The 24,096-nt window shown below is 31.5% G+C and overlaps 4 protein-coding genes across 4 annotated transcripts; 2 read left to right on the top strand and 2 right to left on the bottom strand.

Annotated features, from left to right (window-relative positions):
- Positions 1–2,677: 2,677 nt before the first annotated feature.
- Positions 2,678–6,231, bottom strand: HELRODRAFT_190500 (hypothetical protein; the record flags this gene model as incomplete). The annotated part of the gene is made up of 7 exons (XM_009014294.1): positions 2,678–2,761; positions 3,091–3,454; positions 3,588–3,684; positions 3,826–3,990; positions 4,134–4,280; positions 4,386–4,682; positions 6,159–6,231. 7 exons carry the CDS (start codon positions 6,229–6,231, stop codon positions 2,678–2,680), a joined length of 1,227 nt encoding a protein of 408 aa, XP_009012542.1.
- A 1,785-nt stretch (positions 6,232–8,016) lies between these two features.
- HELRODRAFT_168434 (hypothetical protein) lies at positions 8,017–8,709 on the top strand (the record flags this gene model as incomplete). The annotated part of the gene is made up of 1 exon (XM_009014295.1): positions 8,017–8,709. The coding sequence occupies one exon, from the start codon at positions 8,017–8,019 to the stop codon at positions 8,707–8,709; it is 693 nt and encodes a 230-aa protein (XP_009012543.1).
- Positions 8,710–9,401: 692 nt separating this feature from the next.
- HELRODRAFT_168435 (hypothetical protein) lies at positions 9,402–9,827 on the top strand (the record flags this gene model as incomplete). Its single annotated transcript, XM_009014296.1, has 1 exon — positions 9,402–9,827. One exon carries the CDS (start codon positions 9,402–9,404, stop codon positions 9,825–9,827), a length of 426 nt encoding a protein of 141 aa, XP_009012544.1.
- A 7,540-nt stretch (positions 9,828–17,367) lies between these two features.
- HELRODRAFT_73840 (hypothetical protein) lies at positions 17,368–17,610 on the bottom strand (the record flags this gene model as incomplete). The annotated part of the gene is made up of 1 exon (XM_009014297.1): positions 17,368–17,610. A coding segment is annotated over one exon (243 nt), but the record flags the coding sequence as incomplete, so codon positions are not given.
- Between the last annotated feature and the right edge of the window lie 6,486 nt (positions 17,611–24,096).

The following is a 24,096-nucleotide window of genomic DNA, read 5'->3' on the forward strand; positions in this document are numbered from 1 at the left end:
TTTTGATGATGATGAGAAAGATATGATAAAGATATGACTACAGCAGCAGTAGCAACAACAACAACAACGACGCATAAATAATCAAAAAAAAAAAAAATCATACTCCCATTGACAATAATAACGAAGACGGTTATGATGACGACGACGATGATGGCGATGATGATAATGATTATATCCATGGCTGTAACGGTGATAGTAATGATGGCGGTGATGATGGTAATCACTTTAAATAAAATAATGATTGAAAATAATATTGGTTCACAGCATCAAACGTAACAATTTGTGGCCAGTTTCGTTGATGATGTCACAGCTATGATGACGTCATAGCTATGACGACGATGTTGTTATTGTTTTGATGGTGATGGTAATGTAAAAAAAATTGATAGCTGTTTATCAATGATATGGTTAATAATTTATTACTGCTGCTGTAATGTTGTAATAATGTAATAATGATAATGTAGTGTTGTAATAATGATGTTGTCGTTATAATGTTGTCGCTGGCTTGATGACGTATTTATGACGTCATTGTTGCGTTACGTGGTTGCACGTGTGTCGCAGTAATCTCTTTGATTGTCTTTATAATTTTTAATAAAAGTTTAATTTCTTTTCATTTCTTCATGCCGTAACTCCCTCTCTTCCTTTAAGTCATCGATGTTCGTAAAAAACTGAATGTGGATTTTTGTTTAGCAAGCGTTCATTTTTTTGGCAAGAGTTTTCCTTTATGAATTAGAATCATCTTATATATATATATATGTATATATTTTATATATATAATAAAATCATTTATATAACCATTTAGTATAACCATTTACACAACCATTTATATAACCATTTAAATATTCATTTGTGTAACCATTTAAATAGCCATTTGTATAACTATTTAAATAGCCAAACGAATGTTGCTTTCTCACGATTACATCCGGCCAGTTTAGTATCGATATTGCTTGAACTTTTAGAATGAAAATTTTGGGAACTCTAGGGACCAAAGTTTAAAATTACGATGTTGATTTTAATCCGAAGATTTTAAATAATATAAAAAAAATTAATTATTTAATTCTAGATAAATGAATAAATAACAATAATAATAAGATGAATAATAAATTGAAAAAGCTATAAAAGTAATAACAGCAACCAGTGGTGGATCTAGGCAACTTTTTGAAAACGTTTAAATTTTGACGGGTGGCCAAGGTTTGTGCTTGTGTGGCTGTCGACCTTTTTTGGGCGATTTTTTTTTACATAAAACGGTCTTTTTTCTGATTTTCTGACTGTTATTTAAAAATTGCTCATGCCATGTAAAAGCACTAACAGCAATAATAACAACACTAGCAATTTTACCAAAATTTTAAAAACGAATAACGCTTACCAAGCAATTAAACGTTCTTCTATAATCTAGCATGAGAATACAAAACCTCTTGTCTGGTAGTAAGTTGAAATTTTCATCGTCAAGCCAAAATTGTATCAATTAAAATTGTATCAATTGTATTCATTTGGAACTTCTTGATGAGCGATGCGAAAATTTGTTTAGAATAGAATTAAACCTTTAAACTGCCAATAGAATGCAGTTGCAAAATTTTTTGTCTTGTACCAAACCAATTTCCCGGTTTTGGTTAGTAAGTATGAATTCAAGAATCCGAAAAATTAAAAATTGTGGTGCTGAGTTTTCTTTTGTAGTTGGGAGTGTCGAAAGTTAATCTATTTACATTTTATTCACTATTTATACCGATGATCGAATAAATTTAAAAAAGCTATTTTAAAAATTTTATGTAAAAGTAAAAAATACTAGAGGAACAAATTTTTTAAACACCTATCGATTGAATCAAAATATTTTGTTTCATTAACCATCAGTGCTATTACACGTTGGTAAACCTTTATCCTTGCCATTGTTATCAACGTCATTATCATAGGTAGTTTCTCACAAAATTATTTGCGCGCGTGTGTGTGTGTGTTGTGTAAGCCTGTCATCTAACGTAATATTTCGTTATATATATTTTCAGGTTATCCTTCATTTTTAACCACTTTTTCTTTACTAATTATTTTGCTTGTATTCAGTTCTACTCCTCATTCACTTACATTTTTGTGCAATTTGTTAGAATTTTCTCGACAATCGTAGTTCATACGTACTTACATATAGTATCTATTCTTGAATTTGTGATAGAAACGTTAGAAATTAATTAATTATAAAAATTTTGTATTTTATCATAACATTTAAGATGGAAAACGTCATTTTTCTTCCACAAAAATAAATTCACGAAATAAACAGACAATGAACATAAATTGTTTAACAAAGTATTGTGTTATATAAACGTTATATTTAAAGAATGTTGCGCGTTTGTGTGTATTGAATGGAAACACACGTGCAAACGTGTGTTGACAGATGTGCAAATAAAGATATATAAAGTGTTGGAAAAAAATTTGCAGAAAGTAATTTAGTTACGCTAAACACCTCACTGCACTTTATAATGCAAATACTTTGAGAGGTCCGTCTGTTTCACTGACTGGAATGAATGTGTGTAAATTTGCTTCTGTGTGTCTTTATGTATTGGTGTATATGCGTGCCTAGATTATTTAGGAAATGCATTGCTTTTTTCTTTTTTTTTAATTGGCGCTTTATAAATTTTTTAAATAAATAAAAATTGCTTATGCGTGCATGTTAGCATGTGCACGTTAACATTTTTATCTACAATGTGGAGAGTCTACGTAGTGATTTTCTGAACAGGTTACGAAAAATTTTAACCCTGGCTGAGTTTAATACGTCAATGAACTGACGCAAATAAAATTTAATAATTTATCAATTTATAAACTCGAGTGTGTAACAAAAAGCTGTTTATTTCAATAAGCTTTTTTCAATTAAGATAAATTTGAATGTTAAGATTAAATAATTAATACTGTTGCTAGTTACATAAAGCGGGTTAAATAGAGAAAAAGAAAACATACACCAAAAATAAGCCAATGAAACCAAAAAAAAAGAAACTTGAAGATCAAAACAAAACCACCGACTGACATCACTCGACAAAATTGGCTAACAAAAATTGTAATGTTATTTAACGTCTAGCATTTTTTCGTAACACTTCACAATTTTGAATTTTCTACCTCCTTCCCAATATTCTCCACTCTCTCAATACTTCCCTCTTTCTCAGCATCTCTCTCTTCTTCAACAACTCTCTCCTTCTCAACATCTTTTGCTTTTTTATAGGTATCACGACCTTCTGAATTCTCGTAGACGTGATCGATGATTATGTCCGGCTTGACTGAAACCTCTTCCGGTTGTTGGGGATCTAGGACGTCATAGATGGCATCGTAGCAGTTGGACAATCTTCTTTGTCGTTGTTTTTCTAGTTCTGATTGTTGCTGCTGTGGTTGTTGTGGTTGCTGCTGTTGTGACTGGGTTTCGAGAGAAACATTCACGAACTTAAAGTCAGCATAAGCGCCCTGTTCTTGCAGCATCGACTGCTTTCTGTTAGATAATCATTTTATTTTTTTCTTGAGTCAATTTACCGAAACATAATTTGTAAACTGGTGTACATTAGTAGCAATATCATGCAATCGTTTGTAACTTTTATTTTAAAATAAATCTTAGCAAGACTAACTTGATGTAGCATTTGATTGCGATGCCAATGGTTAAAACCAATATGACGAAGAGAGCGACGCCAAGTAGAGCCCCAACGACGCTAGAGGTTTTGGAACCTTTAAACATGGTTTCAATTCAATTATAAAATACATAATGTTTGCGATATTAAACGGTTAACAATATTTTTTATTAATTTATTTAAATGATAAAAAAAAATTCACCATCTTCTGAATTCTTCACGTTGTTGTTGTCATTGGTGTTGTTGTTGTCAGTGTTGTTGTTGTTACGATTAAAAGCTGTTGTAGTTGAAATACTGATTGATGGTTTTGGAAGCAATTCTGTGGTGAGTAGTGATGGTGTTGTGGATGATGCTGGTAGTGGTGTCAGTGGTGGTGCCCGTGTTGCAACATCATCTGTCTTGTCTTGAAATGTTACGAAAATCAGTTTTAACCTTATAATAATTAAGAGTGGGTATGATTGAATTTAACAATAATTTCTGAAAATTTTGAAACAAAACAATTATAAGTTTTCTGTCAACAAAACAATTATAAGTGTTCTATCTTACTTCTCATGCAGATAACTGGCCATGGAGTAGTAGAGCTTTTAGCTTGAAATATGAACGTGTTGCCATCTTTTTTTAAAAAAGCTGTTAAATTACTTGTTCCCACTATTTCAATATTTGGTGCAAACAAACTAAAATTTACGGAAACTCCTAAATGAAAAACAAAATGACAACTTTTTTATATTATACATGTAGTTTATTTTTTTATCATAAATATTATTCTGTTAAAAAATTATCGTAAAGAATATGACTCACCATTACTCTTCCAGTACCACTTGTTATTTTCTGGTTCTAAAACTGCATTTATCAAAACTCTAGATAGGATACTTCTGTTAAAACATAATGCAAAATTAGGAAAGAAATTCGCACAGTCTTCAAGCATTTTTTCATTCCAGATTTCCAGTAAGATTGAGTTTCTTTCCGTACAAAAAGCTGAGCCGGAGCTAGTTACGTTGTCTGTTTTACAATGGTTCTGGAAACCATGCGGAAATGTGGTGAAGATGTAACTCAGGTTGGTTAGATTGGAAGTGTAGGTGAGCGTTTCTTCGATTGCTGTGTGGTGTGATTAAAGAATTATAGGGTTATTTATTTATATTTCGATTTTAAATAATGTTTAAAATGTATTAAATTAATTTTAAATTCAATATTTGTTAAATATTGATAATTTACTGAATTTCCAATTATTTTTATGTTGATCATTTTGAAAAGTCTATCTTGTAAAATTTATATCCAATGTCATCTACAAAAAAATTTAAATTAAATTCAAAAAGTGACAACCGTCGTCAAATGCACGCGTCGTGCACAGTACAATCATTCCCATCACAGTTTCAACACCCAAATTTGTCCGCATTTTTACAATTAATACTACCAATATTCAATCCAATTCAAATTAAATGAATAAAACTACTAAACTAGGTACGCTCAAAAATTATTAATTAAAACAGTTCTAACATCTTTCAAAAAAAAAACAATATTTCATATAAAAACCATTGAAGTTTTCAAGTTTAAAATAATTAATTCGACAAGCTTTAAGTACTTGGCTACATTCACGTAAATGTACTATCTAATGAAAGTAGGGAGCTATTCACTAGCAAGTCTTCTGCTCAGAATATTCCCACGCTGTCAACCGAAGCAGTGCATACATGCATACAAACAAACACACACACACACACACGCATACAAACAAACACACACACACGCATACAAACAGATACAATAATAGACAAACATACTTCATTCGACTTCATTCAAGAATAGTTAGTAGCGCGACCAATATTACTTTAAATGATTAATCCATATTGAACAACAGCAACAATTGTCTTCTTGGATACGTCCTCACTATAGATAGACACATAATGATAGGTTTAATATTTTAGTATATATCACTATATACAAACATAAGTTATTTTAATTATAGATAATGTTTAAATGTTCTTAATATTAAAGACGTGGTTATGTTGTTTGCTATTCGTATATAGTTATAGTTATAACATCACATCTAATGACTTACTTAATGAACGACTTTAATTTTTACTGTTGTATCATTAATATTAAGAAAGAACTAACAATAATATGAATCACAAAAACAACTATTGCTGTTATTATTATTTATATTATTTGTGTTTTATTATTATTATTATTATTATCACCAATCGTGTCGTAGTGAGGTTAGGTTAAAATAGTCAAAACCAAGTAAAGTGTAATTTATTTTTGTACAGTTATAATAAAAGCAGCACTGTGCTTTCTTATTATTTTTCAAATTTGTATATGAAATCCAAACGACACGACGCATGTACACTCATTTGCACGTTACACACACGCCACACGAAGCAAATATACATTTCATATACAATTTTCATTCCTATGTTAAATCAACACCACACTACACGCACACACACACACACACACACACACACACACACACACACACACACACACACACACGGAGGAACGGATCGCTAATTTCCGTAATTTCAGTTAATTCCCATTTTCTTTGAGGAATGATTGTCGAAATTTAAAGTTGATGACCTTCTTTTGCTAAATTTCCAACATTTTCTTCTTTAATTATCTGGTGGGGGATGCGCCCCTCTATCAATACCATGGACACATTTTTATGTGCCGCGTCATATGAATGAAAGAAAGAGACAGGCTAAGAGAGAGAGAGAGAGAGAGAGAAAGAGAGAGAGAGAGAGAGAGAGACAGAAAGAAATAAAAAGATAGTGAAAAGATAAATACTTTCTAAACAGTAATGATGAAGACGACGATAACGAACGAAGGAATAAAATTAATGTAATGAATATTTATTTCAGTAACAGACAGAACTCATTTTTCAAACACATTCTTAAAATGAAATGATGTCATTCAATAATAAAATTTTTATATCTTTGTCCATCCCACCATCCTACTCTAAAGCTATCTCTCGCTCGCTCTTACGTTCACTTTCCTTCTTTTTTTCTGCCTCTTACCCCCTCTCACTCTCTTTCTCTCTTACTAATTTTACACTTTCACTTTTTGTGTGAATGTGTTTCAATTTTTTTTTTGTCTTATTTTATAACGCTAGTATCATTATTCTTCTCAACATCGCATCAGACGTATATACAGCACTACACTAGAGCGATGCAGAGTTTCTTGCATTTTATTAGTTCACACTATCAGTGTAATGATATTGTGCAATTTGACGATTGCAACCCGCATGTAGATAGCACTCAGTCGGTTTTTGTTTATGTTATCAGCTTATATTTAAGATTAAACAACAGCACATGTTCGAATATATAATTACACAACAAATAAATATACAACTTACCATATCCTTTTTTAATACTAAAATACCTTCTGATGTTAAAACGCCAGGTAAAAAATTTCATAGCGATAAAGGTGAATACTGATAAGAATGAAAAAAAATGCAATTAAAGTGGAAGTGGGTCATTCCGTTCTAATTAAATTCTTTCTCCAATACTCTTCCAATAACATTTAATTGATACAAAGTTGTCTGTTGGTTTTGTGGTGTACATTTGCATCTTTGTGAGCTCGTTTGTGAACGTTAATTGCACGCAATGTATCGTATGCCCTTGTTTGTATACACTTATTTGTATACACAGGTGTTTTGTATACGCTTATCTGTTCATTCAAATTAAACGTTTGTTTTTACGTGCATCAAAATGTGCATGCCATTGGGCACTTACCTTGAACTCGTTAATCTTTTTTATGAAAATGTGTATTGTTGTGTTTGTGTTGTATGTGTACGTGCATGGATGCATAATGTTGTTAGTGTGAATGCATTTATTGTATGTATGTAAGCATGCATGCCAAAGTGTAAAGTGTAATTTTCTTTCATCTTTCAATACAATAAAAAATGAAATTCAAATAGCGTTGACGATGTGCTGATGAAAGCATTCATCGTAAATCATTAAATAACTTAAGTGAATTTTTGGTTGTAAACGGTTTTAAAATTTTGTTTATACTTGATGTATTAATTTTTCTCAACTGGATTCTAAATTAAATGTGATACAAATTAACAAAGTTTCAACGATGCGATACAAAGTTTATTTATCAAAAATTATTAATTGAGTTGATCCATTGTGGCACGGCTGAACAAAGATACTTAAGTACGATTGTAAAAAATAAGGAACTGATTTTTAACAAGGAGCTTTTGTGAGTTAGAATTGTTAATTGTAAAATTATTATTCGTGGCAGCTTTCTGTGCCCAGATATTTATTTATATATATATATATATATATATATATATATATATATATATATATATATACGTGTGCAGTCAACGAAATGGATTATCATTCGATTTAATAACGCGTTACAATAAGTAGGTCTAAAGAAATTATCTCGTTACAATAAGAAGGTCTACAGAAATAATTTCATAAAAGGAAAAATGAGTAGCTCTGGAGAAGAATTTGAGAATGTTAAATACATTTCCTCAAAAATTGTGAAAAAATATCTTGCATGGCTCAAGTCGTCGGTTTATGAAGAAACTTTCAAAATGTTATTAGCTTCCAAAATATCAATAGATGGTGATTTCGCTTTTTCTTCAGATGATATAAAAAACATTTCAAAGTTTGTTGCATCGGGCAAGGATTATTTAGAGGAGAACAACTGTGACTGGATGAACCGTTTTCGAATGCTGACGAAAGATCAACAATATGCCGTTGTCAGACATCAGCAGTTCTCCTACTTTTTAAAAATGGCTAAGAAACCCACCTTAACCTGCCGAAACTTTGAATACAAAAATTATAAAGCAAAGATTCATCACAAGGATAAAAGTTCGACTAGCATGAAAGATGTCATCTACACTTTACCTTATTTCCGCAAGAAATTCCAAGACGATTCATGCGCTGTGTGCATTGAGAAGTTTACTGAGGGCCAGTTTGTTCGAAAGTTGCCATGTCAGCACGCCTTCCACCTCTCATGCATGTCTCAGTGGACCAAAAGAAGAACTACGTGTCCGACATGCAGAAGAAAGTTGGCAGTGAAGTGTGAAATCACCTACGATGTTGAAATGGAGAAAATGAAAGATTGCAGCACTTCGGTTGAAATTCACCTGCGGACGGAATCACTCTTCTATTGATATCACTCTCAACTTTTTATTTATTTTTCATGTTAGCTGATTGCGGCGTATGTCGAATAAACTTGATATTTGATGTTGGATTGAATTTTGTTTAAACTAAACCATTTATGAAATGCATGCCAAAGTGTAAAGTGTAATTTTCTTTCATCTTTCAATACAATAAAAAATGAAGTTCAAATAAAGTTGACGATGTGCTGATGAAAGCGTTCATCATAAATCATTAAATAACTTAAGGGAATTTTTGGTTGTAAACGGTTTTAAAATTTTGTTTATACTTGATGTATTAATTTTTCTCAACTGGATTTCGAAATAAATTGGATGTGATACAAAATTTCAACGATGCGATACAAAGTTTATTAACCAAAGTTTGTTAATTGAGTTGATCCATTGTGGCACGGCTGAACAAAGATACTTAAGTACGATTGTAAAAAATAAGGAACTGATTTTTAACAAGGAGCTTTTGTGAGTTAGAATTGTTAATTGTAAAATTATTATTCGTAGCAGCTTTGTGTGCCCACATATTTATATATATATATACGTGTGCAGTCAACGAAATAGATTATCATTCAAACTTTGTGTGCCCACATATTTATATATATATATACGTGTGCAGTCAACGAAATAGATTATCATTCGATTTACTATCTCGTTAAATCAAGTAGGTCTACAGAAATAGTTTCACAAAAGGAAAAATGAGTAACTCTGGAGAAGAATTTGAGAATGTTAAACACATTTCTTCAAAAATTATGAAAAAATATCTTGCATGGCTCAAGTCGTCGGTTTTTGAAGAAACTTTCAAAATGTTGTTGGCTTCCAAAATATCAAAAGATGGTGATTTCGCTTTTTCTTCAGATGATATAAAAAACATTTCAAAGTTTGTTGCATCGGGCAAGGATTATTTAGAGGAGAACAACTGTGATTGGATGAACCGTTTTCGAATGCTAACGAAAGATCAACAATATGCCGTTGTCAGACATCAGCAGTTCTCCTACTTTTTAAAAATGGCTAAGAAACCCACCTTAACCTGCCGAAACTTTGAATACAAAAATTATAAAGCAAAGATTCATCACAAGGATAAAAGTTGTCATCTACACTTTGCCTTATTTTGCCAAGTGTGAAATCACCTACGATGTTGAAATGGAGAAAATGAAAAATGGCAGCACTTCGGTTGAAATTCACTTGCAGACGGAATCACTCTTCTATTGATATCACTCTCAACTTTTTATTTATTTTTCATGTTAGCTGGTTGCTAATTATTCCTTCAAATTTATTCAGATTTATTAAAATATAATTTGACGCATTTTAAAAGATTCTAATCATTCATTCAAAATATTCGTTTGTCAAAAATTTATATTAAAAAGCCTGGCTGAACAAACAACGACAATTAGAAAACTAAAAGTTTTTCGGTTAAACAACAATCGCCTTACCAACGATAATTTATAACATAATGTTCAAAACATTGAGGTTGCTATGATATGTTCTGATAACTGGAGCGAGATATAATAAACACAATAACAAACAATTAAGTTTAAATAATGTTTATTTAATTATTATCAAAATACGAAATATTTTAATAATGCAAAAATGGCGATATATATAAAACTAGCTTCACTAATAAACAACACAGATAGATTCGTAAGGTACGTCTAATTGTCACAGACATAATATAAGTTTACATATTATTCAACACATAAAGCCATGAGTCATTCTCGATAAAAACCAAAATATATAATGAAATAACGTTACCTGTTACAATAGAGAAGATGTAATCTAGTATTTCACGAAAAAGATTTAATGGTAGGCGTTACGTACAACGTAGGCATGTCTAAAATTGCCGATTGAGCATTTTGATTTCCAGACATTTTTAAGAAGTTCAAGATTATTACGCAAATTAATCAATTCGGCTGATATTTGTTAAACGGATATTATCAGATGTTCACAATAATCATATTTCTTTGAGGTATTTGAGGTATTTGAATCAATTTATTTTCACGAAGTAACTTTTCTATTATTAAGCTGATCACAATAACATTCCATAGACAGACGAATAGAAGGACAGATGGAAACAGACAGACAAATAGAAGGACAGATGGAAACAGACAGACAGACAGACAGACAGACAAATAAAAGATGGCGTAGAACGCGCCAGATGTCTTTCCACAAACATATGATCACCCGGTCAGACAGAATAGAACTATTTATTAGATTACGTCAGCAGATGATCTTGAAATCAGCGGGGGAGATCTATTCGATATTTTGCTCTCAAATTTAGTTGATGTTTGATGTTGGATTGAATTTTGTTTAAAGTTAACCATTCATGAAATTGAACTTCCGAACGTAACTACTCACTTTTAAAAAAAATGCTTGTGTGTTTGTAGTCTCGTGAGAAGGCGATCGCATTGTGAGGCGTTAATTAAACTTGAAATCGTGTCAAACCCAGGCGAGGCACATACCGAATTATTAAATTTCTTGGAATTAATAATGAAGCAAGGTCATGGGTGATATTTCAAGGTATGTTTGATGCTGTGTTTGTTAATGTTGTTAGTGGTGTTTATTTTGAGGTACTGTTGATGTTTTTAGACGTAAATATTTATGTTGTTAGCAGAGATGTTATATATTTTTTCATATATAGTACCATTCGAATTGATTAAATAACAAATATCATCCAAGGGTCGTACTAATGGTAATATGCCTTTATCAAAATGATGATGATGATGGTAATGGTGGTGATGATGATGATGGTGGGGATGATGATGATGGTGATATAAAAAGAAAGATGATGATAGCACATTTATTAATTAAGATGACGGGTGCAAACTGATTTAACCGAATTGAATGTTGTAACGTAATAACAAAATAACAAAACCATCACATTATCACAACATTATCACCATAACACTACCATAACACATTAACGCTATCAGCATATTCATTAAAGAAAATTACTGATACATAGCTGTGTATACGTGTGTGTGTGTGTGTGTGTGTGTGTGTGTGTGTGTGTGTGTGTGTGTGTGTGTGTGTGTGTGGTGTGTGTGTGCATCTATATTATATTACAAAGTAATGCTGGATATTGTAGCGCCCCATTTAAACTTGTTATTAAATCTCTCTAGACTGGTACAAAAATGAACAAACTGGCATCATTTACGTATCCAAACGTAGACAAAAAGACATACATAGGCAGACACGCAAACACATTATCATTATCATCATCATTTCCTCATCGTCGTCATCCTCCTCATCCTCATCACTATAATTATTATCTTCATCTATCATCATCATTCCAACAATGAACACCACAACCACCATAATCTCAACAATTGTTTCAGTCTATTATTTTTTCTTTCTTATTTCACATATGAAATAACACTAATAAAACTGATTGTATTAGATAAGTTAAGTGTGTGTGTGTGTGTGCGTGTATGTGTGTGTAGTATGTGTGAGTGTGGTGTGTATGTGTGTTGTAAACTTTTATGAATAAGCTTCTTATCAATACCAATTACATTTTGAAAAAGTATGGTTTAAATGGCAAAATATCACAGATATTTCGTTTTTTGTCCAGGCGTATATGTGTACGTGCATGTATGTGTTTGTTTGTATGTGTGCATATGTGTATGTGTGTATAAGTTGATTGGTATGTTTGCAAGCGCGTGTACTGTACATACATATGTTTAGATGTGTGTGAGTGTGTTTGTATGTATGTTTGCGTGTGTGTGTGATTGTTTCTGTGTTTGCATATGTGTGTACGTGTGTGTGTAGAGAGCCAACGTACATAAACGCGTCAACACATGTGGTTTGCACTACTGATGTTGATGTGGATTCTCTGATGTGAGTTGTTTGTTTGAAATGCATGCCGCTAGGCTCCGCTACTTTGACGAATTGATGAACATTTTGTGAAGTTTTTTAAATTTTTTGAAAGTTTCGACATTTTTTTAATAAAATACGATTATTTGCTCTTTATATATTGTTGTTTCTGATTTATTATTTGTTGTTTTTTTTAGACGTTTTAAACTCTTGGCATCTTCACAGTGCGTTAACCGCCCCACGGACATAAACAACAACAAAAATCATCGAAACGTTTTCAGGACTTAGTCCAAAAAAGTTTTGAACAATAACATAAAACCTATATATGTATTATTTGATTTATTAAAGAAAGCCGACAAAATAAAAACTAGCAATGACAACGTAAATAAATATATAAATAATAATAAAATAAACAAAGAAATGTTATTATGACAATAGTAAAACAAAGATAAAATAATTTTTTTAAACAACAACCGTTTGGTCTTCACGTAATTAATTGTTTGTTTGTTTAAATTTTTGGGTAATGTTTTCAGTTATTCATACCAGAAAGTTCAACAGCCATAATATTTTTGCGGTAGGCGTGTGTGTAAAAGTTTGAATGTTTGTGAAGTGTTTCTGTTTGTATGTGTGTTTATGTATGTATTTTATGTATGTAATTATTAGCAAAAATATAGTGTATATATATAAATGTTTGTTCCGATGTGAATGATTTTTGTATGTAAATGATTGTTTGTATGTTCATAAATATTTGTACTTCTATAATTTTTTAAATTCTTTTGTTCCTTCAAATGTTTTTATAAATATGCAAAATGCTGTATGTCGGCAAATGATTGTTACTGAATGATAACGTTTAATTTAAAAATTTGCGGTAATAATACATCGAAAGTGAGCACCAATTTATCAGTCGGTAATAGATTTCGGTACGATATCGGTCTCCATATGGAATCTCAAGCGAAAGATAACATGAATTTGCAGCAGCAACCAAACCAGCAACCATCTGAATTGCATCAACGTTTTTAACGCACAACTTTTTCGCGTTACTTCTCGTTTCTTTATAATTCCTTGGTCGTTGGCTTGTACGTTGATTGTGTTGAATGCTATAGTTCAATTTTAGAAGATTTGGTTCCATGCCAATATTTGGAAATGGATATAGATTGTAATGATGAAAATAACTTGAATTTAAAATACAAAATTGTTTAAATTTTTCATTGTTTTATTGTCTTATCAACACATAGATACATATACGTAACATGTGTTTTTTTTTATATATTCACGTGTGTGTGGTGCGGATATGATTTGTATTTATGTCTACATGTATATCACAATTATTTTGCTATGTGCGTACGTGTATGTGTGTGTGTATGTGTCAATATTCAACAATGTGCGTAACATTTAATAGCGTGTGTTTGTTGTAAGTCAATTTATAATTCAACATAACTCCACTTAATTCCTTAGTTGTTATGTTTGCACTGTATTTGTTTGTTTGTAGGTCACATTGTATTGTTCGTGTATGTACTTGTGTGTGCGTGTGTGTGTGTGTGTGTGTGTATGTGCGCGAGTGTGCGTGCAAATTTGAATTACAGTATTCATTTAATGAAAAATTGAAATCTTAGAAAGTAAAATCGTTAAATTCCTTGGAGTGTGTTTAGATCAGAAACTAACTTTGAAAGCTTCTATTCAAGCACATTTCCAACAAACCGGCTCAATAAGCATAAATATTAAAATAAATTTCTTCTTTCCAAAAAAAAGTGAATCTTCTTTATGATGTTTTAATGTGTAACATTGTGTGGGCTGGCGCGTATCTTTCAATAAAAATGTTGATATAGAGAGCAGTAAGGATTATAATGCTGTCTAAACAACTCACTCATACAAGTCATAAATTTTCTTCTTCACTAATAATTTAAATTTTGATCAGATCGGTAAATATTTCAGAGCCATTTTTGTTTTTAAGCAACTTTCCAAGAAGGTTCCTCCAACGTTTGTCGAATGTTTTAAAATAGTCAACAACTCTAGACGTGTCAATTATCTGATGACCAACAGCTCGAGAACAAATCTGTTGCATTCTCATGTTGTCTGTAGAGGACCAAGGAATGATTTCTTATGCAAAGAAATATCACTTGCTATGTTCACAATAATTTTTCAATTGTTTTTGTTAAACTTTAATGACAGAAGAAATATGTAAAAAAAAAGGAGATACTGTTTTTTTTAATACAACTTTCTCATTACTTTCTGCTTGACATACGTTAATTTGTTTGCATTTGGGTTCAGTTGGCTGTGCTAGATGAGCTCTCTATGATCATTATCTCAATCATCCTGGCTTCATTTTTGGGAGGAAATAAAACATCGTATCGTATCGTATCGTATTTGAACATTTTTACTGACAATAGTATGCGCATATTTTATCCGCTCTTATATTGAAGGGATGTGAGGAATGATGTAGTCAAGTGATTGCCAGCTAGAACCCTTGATGAGGACTAAATGTCATGTAGTGGCCACACAAAGTAGGATCACTTTGCTTTCGTTGGTCAAAGAATTCAACAAAGTACATTACAACCAGCAAAGATATTTAATGATATTTTCATGCACTGTAAACAGAAAGAAGCATCGGCAAAAACAATTTCTATCATGATTGAATGACTTATAAATAAGTTCTAACCTAAAAAAATAAATAAATATATCTATATGCTATAATGATATAATATATGTATATTATAACTTATATATATATATTTATTTTATATATACGCGTGTGTGTGTATGTTTGCACGCGCGCGTGTGTGTGTGTGCGTGCTTGCGTGCTTGCGTGTTTGTGTGTGCGTGTGTGTGTGTGTGTCAATATTCAAACATTGTGTGTAACATTTAATAGCGTGTGTGTTTGTTGTAAGCCAATTTATAATTCCACATGACTCCACTTAATTCCTGTGCAGTCTTTTTGTTGTATGTCTACACGTGCTTGTTTGTTGTAGGTAGGTACTAGGTAGGTCAGATTGTATTGTCCGTGTGTGTGTGTGTGTGTTGTGTGTGTGTGTGTGTGTGTGTGTGTGTGTGTGTGTGTGTGTGTGTGTGTGTGAGTGTCAGTTTATTTCCTTATTTTCAATGACAAATGTAAACGCAAGTATTTAGCATAAAAAAGAATTTGTTTTTTTCAGGTATCAAATATGAAAATTTCTATGAAAACCATTTGCAATGTAATATTTATTATGTGGAAATTCACACAACATAACACACAAATAACTATGTATGTATTTACGTACAAAAGAATAGGATGCATGCGTCTAGTCCTCTTATACACAATTTATAAATACACATGTGTTTGTAATTTATGTCGAGCGAGTATGTATGCAGGTTGTGTATTTATATTTACGTATTTGTAATTTTGCAAACGTCAGTCTATTTTTCTGTCTGTCCGTCCGTCTGACTGTTTGTCTGTCTGTCTGTCTGACTGTTTGTCTGTCTGTCCGTCTGACTGTTTGTCTGTCTGTCCGTCTGACTGTCTGACTCAATGGCAAGTGAGTGGTTATGTTATTATTATTAATAACACAAAATTGTTGGGCGATGTATATAAGGGATAAAAATACGACGATGAAAAAGATCATCCTCATCATAGTCATAGATGTTGATGATGATAAAAATGACAAAAATTAACAGACAATGATAATGGTGATGATGTAATGTTATATATTAAATTGGTAATGCTTGTAACAATAGTTAGCTACCAACGTTACATAATAAATTGTCCTATATTATTTATTGATATGCATCCCCCTCTACTAATTATTTTAATCACTCTTTCATTGTAATGTTTGTGATGGTTTTATTATACAACGTTTTTATTATTTATAGTTACGGGTCAAACATTTTATTGTACACACACGCACACACACGTACAAATACACGCATACACACGCCAAAGCCATCTTTATTTTAAAATCATCTTCATTATCGTTATCATTATTATTATCATCACTATCCTCACATCCATCATCTTCATCATCATAGTTGTCATTAACATCATCATCGTCGTCGTCGTCATCATCATCACTTTCCATTGTGTACCTTTTTCATTGTCCTCTATGCTAATGTACTTTTTTCACAACTCATTTGTTGATGATGATAATGATGTTGGTAATGTAGTGATGATGATAACAACGATGATGGTGATGTGATGATGATGATGGTAATGTGATGGTGATGCGATTATTATTTTCATTTCTTAGCAACCACTACTAACTCATTAATAAATTCAAATATTTTCATTATTATTTTTTGAGCGTTCAACATCATGGATTTGATTGTATTACCGTTATAATGGTCATCTTAGACGTAATCATCTTCCTCATCACCGTCATGAACTTAAAGCTTTTAATGTAAAGCCATATAAGGACAGTCAGCGGTGCAATCTGCCACGTATACAACGGTTCAGCGGATTTACATACACACGCACATACTCACATACATACTTACATACATACTCACTTGACAAATCAAAGTGTTAATCCATTTGTTACTTGATGTTTGACGGTTCAGTGTCACTCATCATGTTTTGGTTTTAACATACTCACTTACATACACACGCACACACATCCTCACACAAACACAAGAGTCTAATACTTTATGTCGCTTAATTATATTTCGGTACAAATTATTAAAGCACATGAAGTAAAACTATAATTTTATTAAATCAATTCAGTTTATATAGCCCAGTTTTTACAAATTAAACTGGACTCAGCTCACAAGTAAATAATTATGAAGTACAAAAATAAAAACGAAATAAAATGAAGGAAAATAAAGAAAATAAAATAGCAGGCAGCCTAAATGAAGAAAAGTTTCAATTAGTAAATGAAATGTCAGACTTCAAACATAGATTGCTTCAATTGTCGCGGAACAAACAAAATTTCCATTATTATCCACCTGAAATAGGCGCCTGAATCTCCAAATAGACTCGGTTTGACTGCGGCACAGAGGACATGAAGTCTTTTGCATAAGCCACTCACATAAGCACGACAAATGGAATAAGTGAGAGCATTTCAGTTGGTATACGAAGCAGTTTTCTTCGAATTTGTCAAAGCAAATACTACATTCGTCGTATCGAAATCTTTCTTTATGGTAAATCCAGACATATTTTCTATTTTGAGCCAAAGAATGGTAGAAAGTATTGTACAGTCTAATCTCCACCTTCAAGAAATTACCGCTTTCGATATCTCGTCTTGCAGTGTTGGTCTCTCTAACATTTGGTCGAAGTATAAATCCTGAAAAAATTTAAAAAGCTGATATTGTTCGTCTACGGGGAGCGAATGAATTCGTTTCATCAGCTCATTTTCTTCACTCGATTTCGCATGCTCTCTTGCTAAAATAATAAGCGTAAAGATGTCAATTTCCTTATTAGTCAATTTGTGAAACCATTTGTTCTCCATTAAAATTTTTTTGAACCTGTTTAACTCAGGCTGGCAAACCAGCTTTCTGTATTTTTGCAAGTAGGAATCCAGCAACCGTCGTTTCAGATTGTCCACTTTCCAACATTTCTGCTACAAGCAAGTTACTCTGACCTCTGATGCCAAAAACGACGTGATTAAGTGAGAATTTTGAATGAAGACTCAATGAGTTTCCCTTTTATATGCCTGCCACTGATTACACAAAGTAAAATCACTTTGGTTGAACAAAGAATTTATCAAAGTACCTAGACACATAGACATTTACAACCTGACATTTAATAAATTTTTTCATGCGATGTAATTTGTCCTGAATGATTGAATTGAAATGAGTTTCTGAGATATTTTATATTTTGTGTAAAGAAATTGTAAAGGAAAACCTCACTGTATATTTTATTTATTCCGAAGAACGGGGTACTTATTAAAACAAAAATCGGAGAATAATATTAAGCACATACACACGCGCACATGTATACACATAAAATTTGTTTTAAATTCGTATCAAATCCCCGAAAAATGTTCAAAGGTAAACAGGCTCTAATTTTTACAACCAACTGCGAGCCAAGAAAGTAAATTTCTTCGTGATTCTACGCGTTTTGTCTTGTTAACTGCCTCACGCTTATGAAAAACAAATTTGAATGAAAATTTGAGACATGAATTTATTGAAGTAAGATTTCGAACTGATGAATTTATTGAAGTAAGATCAATTTATTGAAGTAAGATTTCGAACTGATGAATTCTTTCACAAATTCGGCGTATAAAAATCTAAAACTCTGACTGGGCAAAAAATTTAAAAAAATACATTAGAACTTATATATTTACAACATCCAACGACTTTTAATAATATTTTCATGCAGTGTTACAAATGAATGAGTTTTAAATGTGAGTTATATAAATACACATATAATGTAATGTGTCTTCCAAAAAAATTATTTGCTTCACAAGTGCCATAGTATATTATAATAACATTGATAATTTTTACAATTATGAAAAAAAAAGAAAAAGTTCCAACTAAACAACGTGGCAATATCAAGTTTGATAGAATCCTGGACATTCTTGATTTAAATAATTACATGTCAGTAAACGATTTTTGTCAACATCAGCCAACAGTTATAATTTCAAATATAAAAATAATACCTTATTCCATGTCGGATAATATGTTAGAAACAATAAATGATAAAAATGACAAAATGGCTTGAAATAAAAATGAAAAATGAAAAATGAAATATTGTACACAAATAAATAGCTGGTGATAAAATTAACAGGTGTGTCTACTCGTACAGATCTTATTTCAATTACAACGCATGATACGAATACTGGTAAAAATCTTGTTTCAAGCAATATTGTGTACGATGCAAGTTTTAAAATGAAGCAATCGTTACTCAAGGCCCGGAGAGTGTAATGTTGAGAACTAACACGCCTAATAGTGAACTACAATCTGATGACAATGTTTCTGACGATCGTACTTGTTCAGCGTAGTAAGAAAAAATTCAAATTAAGATTATTACTGTCAATCGTTCAACCTGTTGAAGAAAACATCAACAAAGATATATCTCACAAATCTTCAAAGATTGTGCAATCACTAACCGCTAGCCCTCTCTTTAATGTATCTAAATCTATCACTTAAAAAAGTTTTTTTTACATTAGAAATGTTAAACTACCTGATAGATCTATAATCGGGAAACACTACAAAACAGGGGAATGAATTTGATTTTCTGTAATCCGGCCTCTAAACACGTCTAAAATGATGACGAAATAAAATACTTCTCGTTTCGATTGTGTGTCCAGGCCGAAGAGTATGGCAAAGTAATGAGGGACTGCATCAAACTGGCCCGCCTCAGCTATTCTTCGTGAATGGATTTTCAATAAAAAAAACACTAACTTCTTGAACACTCTATCTAGTGCCAGGACAGATGCATCTGCAACGAAAGACGCTAAAACACCAAAAAGAACAAGATCATCGTGCTAAAACTGAATAAAACTACATGCTAAATTGAAACCATGCATTTTTATAAGATATAATGAAAAACAAACCACTGAAGTTGCAAATTAACAAATAAGAATCTAAGTAAAGCAGCAACTAAAAAATAGAACTATAGAAGCTAAACAACGCCATTCAATCTAGGTTTTTTTTTTAATTGGAAGTTTATTATTTATTACGCACGATCTAATGAGAGTATAATTTGTGACGCAAAAGCAGCGCTAGCATTTTTATCTGGACTTTAAAATGAAAATTAACGCCGCCACCGATACACCGATACTACTCAATAATGCTACAACTATTCCGCTACGAATAACCATGTATTTACCATTCTCATAAAATTAACCAGCACTGAACATTTATTTCTTAATTTTAAAGTTGTCATCAAAAAATATTGTACATAACAAGAAACAAGCTTAACAATAGAAGACACGAAACGATTGGAGAAAGTGACTGAAGATATATTTCATGTTGTCATTTAGCCAACGAAATGATCTTTTATTTATAAATACGTGTAAATAACATACTGAGTAGTACTAAAAATATACTCTAGCCTGCGCTATAAACAAGCGAATGTAAAGCATCGTACCTTGAATCGAGTACCTAGGATTTCAAATTGATGAATAATACTAATCTTTTACAAATTCCACGTAAAGAATCTAAAACTTGGCAATGAACTTGAATGTGTGTAGTACGTATTGAGTCATATCGCATTGTACTGCAAGCATTTAAATAATCTACTTTCCGATGACATTTTGCAGGAACACACACACACACACACACACACACACACACATACATGCATACTCATTATTTAACGTAAGGTATGTGGAAAGGCCTAAACACAGTCCAGGCCATTTGTAAATTACGTTATATATTGCAATGTGTATTATTAATTTTTCTATTATGATCTTGATGGAATAAACACAAAGGCTGAAAAACTTCTTTTCTCTGTAAACTCCAACGTTTATTTGTGTAACAAATAAAACAGTCAAACTTCGCAACTACCTCAAAACGCACACCAGTGAAGAAAGAAATTAGGTGTTTACACATTGAATCTTACAACAACTACATCAAGATAGACAACATCCTTTTTGGTTCAATCGAAATAAAACCTACACTTAGAGCACTATTGGCAGGTCAACAAGAATCAGATTTTAATCCTCTATCATCGCTCCATTGCCAGGGGACGATAGTTGAAACGAATAAAAACCATATTCCAAACATCCATATTATTCAATGGTCAACATTCACAGCTGACTTACCGGATGTTTTATCCAGGTTTGTTAGAAAGGCTCTCATTCAACAACTTCCAACAAATTCCAACCTCTTCCGAAGGGGAAAGATATGCAACGCAGGGTCGCCAAACTAACAAGCATGTGTTGTCAACTTGAGGCTCGGTTACGGCCCTAAACAGATGTACATTGCGACACAACATAATACTACCGACAATTTTGGAGAAGATTCAATCGTATGAAGATGTTGTCGAGGTTTCGATCTACGCAGATCCAACAGAGGCAACTACCACCCATTTTAATTATGACACTTTTAATTTTTCTTTTTTGTCAAATTTTTGTGAAAATAAAAGTGTTTTCATTAATAATTTATTATTATTATTATTATTCGAACTTCAACGTATTTTTAAGTTTTTGCATTTGAAACCAAAAATTTTATTATAAGGTCAAGTACAAGACACTTGAACAACACTCATACACTCATTAAACGTACGTACTGTGTACATTACACACACTCACACACACATACTGTGGATACGTATGTGTGTGGTGTGTTTGTGTGTGTGTGTGTGGTGGTGTGTGTGTGTGTCTGTGAACAAAATTAATATTTCTGACATTTAACATTAAAAACTGAATGCAATATAATTTTGTGGATATAATGGATTTAATATTTTCTGCAATAAATCATCGCTTTTTAAATCTGATTCATTTCATTTGTTAGTTGAACATGAGATGAGACGGACTAAGAGGGGTAAATAATTCAATCACTTTTTCTGCATTTAACTGAATAAATAAAATTTAATAATAATCAAAAAAATTATTTTCATGACTCACTGAGCAAAATTCTAAATTAGAAAGTTTATTTTTGAGTATGAATTTTTTTCAATTTATTTTTTTTCAAAATAATTTTTCAAAAACCATTGTGAGTGTGTGTGTGTTTGTGGTGTGTGTGTGGTATACAGTTTAAGAGCATAAGGTAAGAAGAAAGTATATTGCGTTACGTTAACTTTTACAACAAGAGAATTGCAAACTAAACTATCTATCTATCTCACAGTCTCACTACCTGTAAACATCACCGGATGGATATCAAGTGTATCTGTGTGTGTGCGTTTGTGTGTGTGTGCGTGCGTGTGTGTGGTTGATTCATCAAAATGTTCTGTCCTATGCTAGTTTATGATGGTTGGCACCAGACAAACAAACAGATATATTTATTTGAAGGATATTAGATAGCATAAGATTTACTTGGTCCTTGATTTATAAAGTTGTTGAATTTGTTGAATTTAACACAAATTCACATTTTTTAATCTCATGCAAATATATCCTTTTATTGGCGGACAGATAAAGTTATATGTTTAAAACTAAATATTCATACATATTACATACATACATACAATTAGAATGTGTTGACACTAATGGTACATTTTATTTTAATTCATTTTTCTTATTGATTTTTGACCATATTTTTGCAAACATATTCATTTGTAGATCGTTAATTTTAAAAGGTTAGTTAGTTTTTCAACTTCATAGAACCCATTCGAAAAAATAATCTAGATGCAACCAAAGATTTTTTTTGCTTTCAAGCGGATCAGACGAAATCAAACAGAAAAAAGTTGACTTAATATGCAAACTCATAGTATTCGTTGAAATTCTATTGACTTAATTATCCTGTATATAAAGTCTTGTAATTATAACCTCTGATGAATGTAGACTTTATGTATGGTTTGGTACAAATGATAATCCATATTGAGCATGTTGCACGTTTACTTGTTGAAAATTTTCTGAGTAACGGTTATATGAAAACTTTTGATGTTCGTTATGTCCTTTAACCTGTTGGCGACAACATTTTTAAAAATTTACTTAGCTACTACTTAAGAATTTCAAATAAAAAGAGATAATAAAAAAGTTTAAAACATGTCAGAGCAAAAATATTAGCAAATGCAAGTTTTGAAACTCGTTTTTAGGAAAAGTTTCAAAAATTTCTTTTTTACACTTTCATACTTACAAGCATCAACTTCAGTATTCTTACAATTTTTCAGTCGGATACGTACTATAAACTCGACTTATCTCGTTAAAAATCATCAAGTTACAAGTTACATACATACTATGTAAACACTTCTCTTATCATCGCACGAAGACCGGTGAATAAATTATGTTAATGTGGTGGCTAATATGTTATTTAATACTATAAATATATAAACAAAGGTAAATCATTCAGTGTCTAGATGCATTAGACCGTAAACATACAATGAATAAAAACATACAAAATAAAGTTATCTTATATTATATATATATATATATATATATATATATATATATATATATATATATATGTGCGTGCGTGCGTGTGTGCATATGTGAGTGTATAACTCTGTATAATTTATTGCATGTATCATATTCATTAAATAAATATATGTGTATGTTTAATAAATGTGTAAACCTAAACGAACGATACACACTTACTTACATATTCAGACATTCATAAACACACACACACACACACACACACACACACACACACACATATATATATATATATATATATATACATATATACGCACATATACAATATTTGCAGCCAAACAGACTAACAAACAAACAAAATATTCAACGTAAATCAACAGTTTAAAATTCGCTTATTAACGTTCTGTCGAATGTTATGTGAATTTATATATAGAAGTTAGAAAATATTTATCAGTCTACACAAGCTGCAAGCAAACTATTATGCACATATTTACATACAGAAATACACAGATAAACACACACGCGTGAGAAACACATAAGAAACATGTATATACAATATAATAATAGATATGCAAATACCATATATTTATAACATATACAAAATACACATTGATGAGAAGTTGTATACGTATTTATTTAAATTCATTTTTTCCGCTAGTTAGGAGAAATAACTTTATATGTAGCGGTGATAGAATCA

This window comes from Helobdella robusta (assembly GCF_000326865.2).
Source record: "Helobdella robusta unplaced genomic scaffold HELROscaffold_13, whole genome shotgun sequence".
NCBI lineage: Eukaryota > Metazoa > Annelida > Clitellata > Rhynchobdellida > Glossiphoniidae > Helobdella > Helobdella robusta.